Raw genomic sequence first — 9281 nt, 5'->3', positions numbered from 1 at the left:
TTCCTTTGTAAATTATGTCTGAGTGTTGGAGTGTGCCCCTGGCTATCCATAAATAAATACCAAGAAAATTGTGCTGTCTGGTTTACTTAATATAAGGAATTTGAAATGATTTAAACTTTTACTTATGATACTTAAGTATATTTGAGCAATTCAATTGACTTATGATACTTAAGTATATTTAAAACCAAATACTTTTAGACTTTTACTCAAATAGTATTTTACTGGGTGACTTTCAATTTTACTTCAGTCATTTTCTATTAAAATCAAATCTAACTTTATTGGTCACATACACATATTTAGCAGATGTTATTGTGGGTGTAGCGAAATGCTTGTGTTCCTAGCTACAACAGTGCAGTAATATCTAACAATTCATAAAAATACACACACAAATCTAAAGTCAAATAATGGAGTAAATATATAAATATTATGACGGGCAATGTCGAAGTGGCATTGACTTAAATACAGTAGAATAGAATACAGTATATCAAATGAAATCAAATCTAACTTTATTTGTCACATGCGCCGAATACAACAAGTGTAGACTTTACCGTGAAATGCTTACTTACAAGCCCTTAACCAACGTATATACATATAAAATGAGTAAAGCAGTATGTAAACATTATTAAAGTGACTAGTGTTCCATTATTTATGTGACTAGTGATTCCATGACTATGTATATAGGGCAGCAGCCTCTAAGGTGTAGGGTTGAGTAACCAGGTGGTAGCCGGCTAGTGATGGCTATTTAACAGTCTAATGGCCTTGAGATAGAAGCTGTTTTTCAGTCTCTCGGTCCCAGCTTTGATGCACCTGTACTGACCTCGCCTTCTGGATGGTAGCGGGGTGAACAGGCCGTGGCTTGGGTGGATGATGTCCTTGATAATCTTTTTGGCCTTCCTGTGACATCGTGTGCTGTAGGTGTCCTGGAGGGCAGGCAGTGTGCCACCGGTGATGCCTCTGGAGAGCCCTGCGGTTGCGGGCAGTGCAGTACCAGGCAGTACCAGGCAGGCCCAACAGGATGCTCTCAATTGTGCATCTGTAAAAGTTTGTGAGTCTTAGGGACCAAGCCAAATTTCCTAAGCGCCTTCTTCACCACACTATCTGTGTGGGTGGACCATTTCAGATCATCGGTGATGTGTATGCAGAGGAACTTGAAGCTTTTCACCATCTCCACTGTGGTCCCGTCGGTGTGGATAGGGGCGTGCTCTCTCTGCTGTTTCCTGAAGTCCATGATMAGAGAGAGGTTATTTTCCTGGCACCACTCTGCCAGGGCCCTCACCTCCTCCCTGTAGGCTGTCATTTTCGGTAATCAGGCCTACAACTGTTATGTTGTCTGCAAACTTGATCATTTAGTTGGGAGGCATGTGTGGCCACGCAGTCATGGATGAACAGGGAGTACAGGAGGAGGCTGAGCACGCACCCTTGTGGGGCCCCTTTGTTGAGTCAGCGAAGGTGTTGTTTCCTACCTTCACCACCTGGGGCAGCCCATCAGGAAGTCCAGGACCCAGTTGCACAGGGCGGGGTTCAGACCCAGAGCGTAATGAGCATGGATGGTACTATGCTGTTGAAGGCTGAGCTATAGTCAATGAACAGGTATCAAGGATGACAATTGGGTACTTTTACGACCACTGACCATATTCCTTCCGTCAGTGCTTCACTGTTCAGTGTCCCACTGCAACCTGACAGTTTCGGGATAAGTGTGACGACGTCTCTAACCCCTGCCTAGAGATCTCTTCTACCTCTCTTTTCACCATGCATGAGGTACTTTGTTTCTGTCCTACTAATGGTGAATCAGAGTAAGAATCAGTAAATTACACCTTGAGCATCACATCTGCTGGTATGTTTATTTTATTTTATTGTGCATAAGATACCATTACACTTTGGCACATCAAAAATAACACCAGCACCTTTGTGATTTCATAAGAACAGATTGCAATTCATGGACCAATCAGGGCCTGTCAGTTGCWGACAGGATCCGGGGGAAAAAATACAATTCAAATAAAAAAGGAATGCATGAATCATTTGCTTTTATATTCATAGTTTCTCTTCCAAAACTGGCTCAATCACATGCGCATCAAAACAAATGACAGATCACATGCTTTCAAGAGTCAAACTCTGAAGTGGCGATGAGGAGCAGTACAATGAAGTTCAGTAGAAACACAGATAAGATGTGTCATCCATCTGAAAAGTGAATTGTCGTCAGCTGAGCTCTAGGTCTGAAYTGCATGCTGTCTATGTGCATAACTGGTGTTCAGACATTTGAAGTGTTGGAGCGTTAGAAGCAGTTTAACATTTTCCAGAATCTAGAACAGGGACATGACACACAAAGGGCTTTATGGTACAATAACCATTGAACTAACAGATATTCAAATAAACTGTCACTAGTCAGTACAACTAGATATTTTGTTGTAGTGTGAATTCTTGCATTCCAAAGCATGGGATTTATTTTATGAAGTTTAACAGAACCATGGCCTGATAAYTGACATCTGATTCACATTGTGACGCTTTTTATAACTGCCTATTATTCATATAGAATCTAGGATGTGATGGACAATTCAGGTTCAACTCAAAATTCTGAGGACATCAATTTAGGAACGCTTGCATTCTACAGCCACTGGATCAAATGAACTAGTAGGACCACCAGGTTATCATTTACATTAAATACATCCAACAATGTAGTTGTAACAAGGCATCAAAGACTGTACTTTAATTCGAGAGCGTTTCACAACTCTCCTCATTCAATATACAGTAAATTCCACCAAAAAAAACATTTAAAGATGCAGTCCTGGATTTTAAACAACAAATTCGTAAAATATGGCAGAAATTGGATTTGTAACATGAATTTCAAAATACACATACAAATTGCCAAATTCATATCATATCACACAAAATTAATGACAGTACACAAAAAACAGGGACCAGTTTTGACTCAGGAGCGCCACTTTCAAAACTACTGTGAAATTACTTATGTAAACAAGGTATTTCTGTTCAATAAATTTGCAAACATTTCTAAAGACCTGTTTTTGCCTCGTCATTATGGGGTATTGTGTGTAGATTGTTGAGGAAAATGTTTTATTAAATCCATTTTAGAATAAGGCTGTAAAGGCTGAAAAAGTCAAGGAGTCTGAATACTTTCTGAATGCACTGTACAATCGTACATGTAGAGATTGAAAAAWAACTTGAATTTTATTTGGAACCCAAAAGTCTGCTCTGATATAGAATGCTAGTGAAGAATATTAGTAGTCATCTTCCATCTTGGAACAACTCATCACTGAGCAGTGTAATTGAGTGGGGGCAGTGGGTACTTCTGAAGGGAAGGTGATGCATAAGAGGACCACTTCATACCCTCCGACAGAGTTCACATGAAACATTGACTAGGTTAGATCCTCCCATGACGGTTTACTCACGTTCTGCACTGAATTTCTATTCTGATATCAAACACCTACGCTAGATTTGGTCCTAGGTGATACTGCCTCCTTACCCAGTTGCAGCTCTCTGTAGTCCAACCCATACCTCCCTGACCAGCGCAAAACAAAATAAAGTTAATCGCAATGACACTGTCCCTCACCGCGGGTTCGTAGTCGGACTGGAGGTCAATGTTGAACCCATCTGCCCACACCCTTTGACTGGGTGACAGCATTACAGTTCTACATCTCGTCCAGACCGTAGTCTTCCTCTGGGTAGTCCCCCACGGTCACTGTCAGGGGCCTGACAAACGCACCGTACTTGTTCTCACATTCAAAGTATCGCTTCTCCTTCACACTAAGGAAAGAGAAAGAAGAGACATCAAGCACATTTCTGACAGAGAAACTCATGCCGTCTGCACCTCTCCATAGGTCTAATACAAGAAATACAAKTCATGATGCAAGGCAGCTCTTAACAGGGAACATTCTCAGACACCATGTGATGTCTCAAAAATTATGCCAGTTGCCCTCACCTGCCATCATGTTTCCCAAGAGGCTCATCATACTTCACTCCCACCCAATGACCTGGCTTGAAATCTACTGTACCTGCAAGACAGAAAATAACAGTGTTTTCTGTTGAAATAAGGAGTGCCTTAAGTATTCATACCCCTTGACTTAATCCACATTTTGTTGTGTTGCAGTAGATTGAACTCAAACTAACTTGGCCACTAAGGAACATTCACCGTCTTGCTAAGCAACTCCAGTATAGATTTGGCCTTGTGTTTTAGGTTATTGTCCTGCTGAAAGGTGAATTAAGCTCCTAGTGTCTGGTGGAAAACAGACTGAACCAGGTTTTCCCCTAGGATTTTGCATGCTCCCCAGTCCTTAACAATTACAAGCATACCCATAACATGATGCAGCCACCACTATGCTTGAAAATATGGAGAGTGGTACTCAGTAATGTGTTGTATTAGATTTGCCCCAAACATAACACTTTTTATTCAGAACAACTTATTATTTGACATAAGCTAAGTTTTACACAAACTTATTTAGGCTTGCCATAAAGACATTTCAGCTTTTATTTTTTTTAAATTAATTTCAAAACATTTCTAAAAACAATTCCACTGACATTATGGGGTATTGAGTGTAGGTCAGCGACATTTTTTAAAATCCATTTTAAATTCAGGCTGTAACAACAAAATGTAGAAAAAGTAAAGTGGTGTGAATACTTTCTGAWGTCTCTCAATTCAATTTAAGGGTCTCTCTCTCCCTTTCCTGTGGATACCCCATCTCCACCTCCTACCGCCAAAAAGGACCAACAGCATGTACAACCAGTACAGTAAGTGGAAATACATTATTCAACACTCTGGCTTGTAGAGACTATTGTGTCTTTTTAGGGCAACTTCAGTCAGACTGATAATCCATGGAGTAACCATGGTAACAGTCTGTTTAGACTAGCCTAAAACCTGTTGCGGAAAATAAGCGTCAACCTCACTCACCAACATACATAACGGTGCCAATCTTGGTGGGTAGCCCAACAACCTGCACTTGGCATCGGTTGCCGACGCCAATGGCAGCAGCAGCAGCCTCCTCCTCGGCCTCACGAGCTACAAGCTCGGCCTCCTTTTTAGCCGTCTCTTCTTCATTGAAGCGACCAACGCGTTGCTTCTTCATGAATGACCTTACAGAATCTGAGGAGGAAAGATGGACAATCCACATTGAAATCCCCGTATTACAATGGTAATAGTTTGCCACTCAATCATTACGTAATGTACTGAGGAAAGGTTTTGCCATGTAACCTCAAACTGAAAGGTAACACAGGATGTAGATGAGAGCAAGTATCACTAGTTCTCTGTTGTGGCACTCGAAAGTGGCAAATGGCTTTCAACAAGTCTTTTCTTCACTGCCTCCGATTCAATTTCAAATGTAGGCATACGCTTTAGCTGTGAATGACGGATGACAGTGCAAGCTCACGGTACCTGTCCTCTTCTCATAGACCTCGTCTGGAATCTCAAATTTCTCCACTTTAGACAGATCACTGAACTCTCCGCTCTGGGCTCCACTGCGGTCAATCACCTAAGTACACAGAATTCACCATCATCCTGACTCAGAATATTGAATTTAAAAAAAAATAACAGAATGGCTCAGTCATGGTACAGGTGCCAGTCAGTTTCTGCTTTTAACCAAATGGTTGCTGTTTAGCTCAATAAGACAAGTATGGCAAGGCAACAATATAACCTTGTCGAATGTAGAAAGAGGCTGGCAATCAAGCTAGCAAAGTCATGCTGTGGTCAGCATTCTTGTGAGCATTGAAATCACTTGTGTATTAAGAGACCCTATCAACAGATCTAACATCTTACGCATGACTCCAGTGTGAATAAAGGTAAACAGGGGACATACCACGTGAGCAGTGTTTGAGAAGTACATACGTGAATTTTGCAGTCATCATCCACAGGGTAGGAACCTAGCAGGGCCTCGTTGTCATCCAGTTTCTGCATGAACTTGTCAGTAGTACTGAAAAGCTGCAGTTCCATGCTGGAGGCCGGGGTACCCACAACCATCTCCAATTTACCCTAGAGGGAAAAAATAGACCACGAGAAACTGCATCACATGGCCACAGGCTGTGCTGCGCCTGTGGTCTTACACGGAACCCAAACCGGCTGGCTGCGTGCGTGCGCCATGGTGCATAAATTTATTTTGCCCCCCCACACCAAACGCGATCACGACACGCAGGTTAAAATAACAAAACAAACTCTGAACCAATGACATTAATTTGGGGACAGGTCGAAAAGCATTAAACATGTATGGCAATTTAGCTAGTTAGCTTGCACTTGCTAGCTAACGTTAATTTGTTATATTTAGCTAGCTAATTTGTCCTGGGATTGAAACATTGAGTTGTTATTTTACCTGAAATGCACAAGGACCTCTAATCCGACAATTAATCCACACATAAAAAAGCCAACCGAATCGTTTCTAGTCATCTCTCCTCCTTCCAGGCTTTTTCATCGTTTAAATTATATGGTGATCGCATCTAAACGTTCATTGTATTACCACGACTACCGGCAAAACAGTTCGTCTGTCAATCACCCACGTGGGTATAACCAATGAGGATATGGCACGTGGGTACCTGCTTCTATAAACCAATGAGGAGATGGGAGCGGCAGGACTTCCAGCGCGATCTGCGTCAGAAATATGAATGAGTTCTATTTTAGCCCTTGGCGTCGCAGACACTCGTGAGCAGTGYGGGTGCAATAATTTAATAACATGGATTTCTAAATTTATTTTGCGACGCTCGCGCACGCGACGTGTCCGGTCTGGTCAGCATGTTAGTGTCTGCAGTGCAGAGGGACAATTGCTACATTATTAAGATTCAGAGGACCGAATGACAAATTACCAACAACTTACCTTGAATTCGGCGATGGTGATTCCCCTGTTATATCGTTTATTCACCTCGAACGAACTGATGGTACTGGTCAGCCGCACCGACACTGTGGGATTGGTGATCACTGTCACGCCACCGTCCATTTTCAAGCTTTCGTTTCGCCGGTGTTTAACTTCAGGCACAACGACCACTGCATAAAATATATATAACAGTTAGTCAGCTAGTTAACATTCTCACCTAAATAGTACRCAACAGTTGCAAATGGCTTTCAACATGGCTAGTCAGATACAAAGTTCACAGTTTAGAAAAATAGAACTAGCTAGCTACAGTAGTTAGCATGCACGCAGCAAACTAAACAAAGTTAGCTAGCGAACGTGAGTCCTTCCAGCTTGGTCGCTCACAAATATTTACCTGTCCTTCTGCGCTTTTCTTGACGATCTCTATAAATAAGTAGCTACTATCAAATAACTGGGTGTTTGTAGACTAAATCAATCCAGGGACCATGTGCTGTAATCTCAGAGAAGGGTGTCTGGCGGATGTGTTGTTCACCTCATACGACAACACCCACAGCTCCTGCTACGCCCAGTTCTGGAACCTTCTATCCGCCCACAACCCAGGGAACCAGTCATGTCATTAAAATGTCGGGTGGGTATTTAGGTTGACCAATGGGTAGCACATTTCTAAGATGCCGTAACAGAAAGAAAGGCTTTGGGATGCCTACGTAGGCACGTCAATCATGTTGATAGAAGTGGCCTTTCATGATTAGTAACCAATCATCAATGTAGGAATCAATGCGGGGTTTTGCGTGAAAGTGCCACGCCCAAATAATAGAAGTATCAATTGTATCCACATAGGAGCGCTATAAGCCATATAAAGCCCAAATGTTTAGTTTTGTAACAAAGTCATGCAATGTTAGCTACATTGTTACAAACAATGTTGAACTGCGATGAAAGCAAAGTAAATTGTGCATTGAATAATTTTGAAGTTAGTCTGTTGATTTAATTAATATATATATTAAATWWAAWAAAAAAAWTCATGTCAAGTGCAGAATAATTTGATTCCTTGCTAAGGTGCTCACTGCTCTATGACATATTAATCACAGTGAGAAAGAGACACATTCTTACTTTTGAAAAGTTATTACTAGGCCCTGCCTTTGACATATAATGGTTGTCTACTCCAATATCTACTCATTGATGTATGAGTGGGAAATAAACAGATCAGACAGGAACATAAAATAACATCTGTGCATCAAATTAGAATTTAGGGCTGAGAGTGGGAGTTTGAGGGCTTGTATAGTCAGAAAAGACAAGATCAAAGAAAGGAGTATGGGGTGCAGCCAGAAGGTGCAGCCGCCTCCCCACTACCTCCACCCCTAGAGGAAAAGTTTACCATTCCTGTTTCAAGTTGAGATAGGGGTGTTTGGCCTTGCCTCATCACACTCTGTCTGTCTGCACATCCAGGTGTACGTGCTGTAAAACACTCTCTGTCACACACACACATACCATCTCTCTCACTTGGTCACACTCTTCATTCTCCAGTTAACTCATCATCATACACACAATCATCTGCATTTGYCGCCGACMCAACAGTGGTAGGCCTGATCACCGACAATGATGAGACAGCCTGTAGGGAGGAGGTCAGAGACCTGGCCGTGTGGTGCCAGGATAACAACCTCTCCTTCAACGTGATCAATACAAAGGATATGATTGTGGACTACAGGAAAAGGAGGACCGAGCATGCCCCCCATTCTCATTGACGGGGCTGTAGTGGAGCAGGTTGAGAACTTCAAGTTCCTTGGTGTCCACATCACCAACAATCTATCACGGTCCAAACACGCCAATATAAGGGCACAAAGCGAGACCCAGATGCAGACAGGGGAGGCAGATTTGAGTCTTTGATATTTATTACATCCAAAAGGGGTAGGCAAGAGAATGGTCGTGGACAGGCAAAAGGTCAAAACCAGTTCAGAGTCCAGGAGGTACAGTGTAGCAGGCAGGCTCGAGGTCAGGGCAGGCAGAATGGTCAGGCAGGCGGGTACAGAGTCCAGAAAACAGGCAAGGGTCAAAACTAGGAGGACTAGTAAAATAAAATAGAAAAAGGCAGGAGCACAGAAAAAACACGCTGGTTGACTTGGAACATACAAGACGACCTGGCACAGAGAGACAGGAAACACAGGGATATAAACACCAGGGATAACAAGCGACACCTGGAGGGGGTGGGGACAATAACAAGGACAGGTGAAACTGATCAGGGTGTGACAGTAACCCCCCCTCTAGGGACGCCACCTGGCGTCCTACCTAGGCGCATACCTGGTTGACCAGGGTGTCGGCGGTGGAAGTCGGTGATGAGGGCTGGATCCAGGATGTCTAGCAAGAACCCAGCACCTCTACTCCGGGCCGTAACCCTCCCAGTCAACCAGGTACTGGAAACCCCTGCCCCTTGGTCAAACACCCAGGAGACGTCTCACTGTGTATGGCGGATGGTCATCAATGACACGG

General features: G+C 42.8%; 1 protein-coding gene across 1 annotated transcript; it reads right to left on the bottom strand.

Moving 5' to 3' along the window:
* Window positions 1-3243: 3243 nt before the first annotated feature.
* Window positions 3244-7342, bottom strand: tbcb (tubulin folding cofactor B). The gene is made up of 7 exons (XM_023982661.2): window positions 7195-7342; window positions 6807-6973; window positions 5831-5974; window positions 5381-5477; window positions 4901-5092; window positions 3935-4007; window positions 3244-3759 (listed from the first exon to the last, which is right to left on the bottom strand). Exons 2-7 carry the CDS (start codon window positions 6924-6926, stop codon window positions 3645-3647), a joined length of 741 nt encoding a protein of 246 aa, XP_023838429.1. The 5' UTR covers window positions 6927-6973; window positions 7195-7342; the 3' UTR covers window positions 3244-3644.
* Between the last annotated feature and the right edge of the window lie 1939 nt (window positions 7343-9281).

This window comes from Salvelinus sp. IW2-2015, linkage group LG4p (genome assembly GCF_002910315.2).
Source record: "Salvelinus sp. IW2-2015 linkage group LG4p, ASM291031v2, whole genome shotgun sequence".
Classification (NCBI taxonomy): domain Eukaryota; kingdom Metazoa; phylum Chordata; class Actinopteri; order Salmoniformes; family Salmonidae; genus Salvelinus; species Salvelinus sp. IW2-2015.
The sequence above is the reverse complement of the archived record's forward strand: the minus strand, read 5'-3'. Positions and strand labels throughout refer to the sequence as shown.

Coding starts and splice junctions, on each gene's coding strand:
- tbcb (XM_023982661.2), bottom strand. CDS start 6,926: ATGGACGGTGGCGTGACAGTGATCACCAATCCCACAGTGTCGGTGCGG. Junction 5,478..5,830: donor ATGATGACTGCAAAATTCAC/GTATGTACTTCT, acceptor CTGTGTACTTAG/GTGATTGACCGCAGTGGAGC. Junction 5,093..5,380: donor GGTCTATGAGAAGAGGACAG/GTACCGTGAGCT, acceptor TTTCCTCCTCAG/ATTCTGTAAGGTCATTCATG.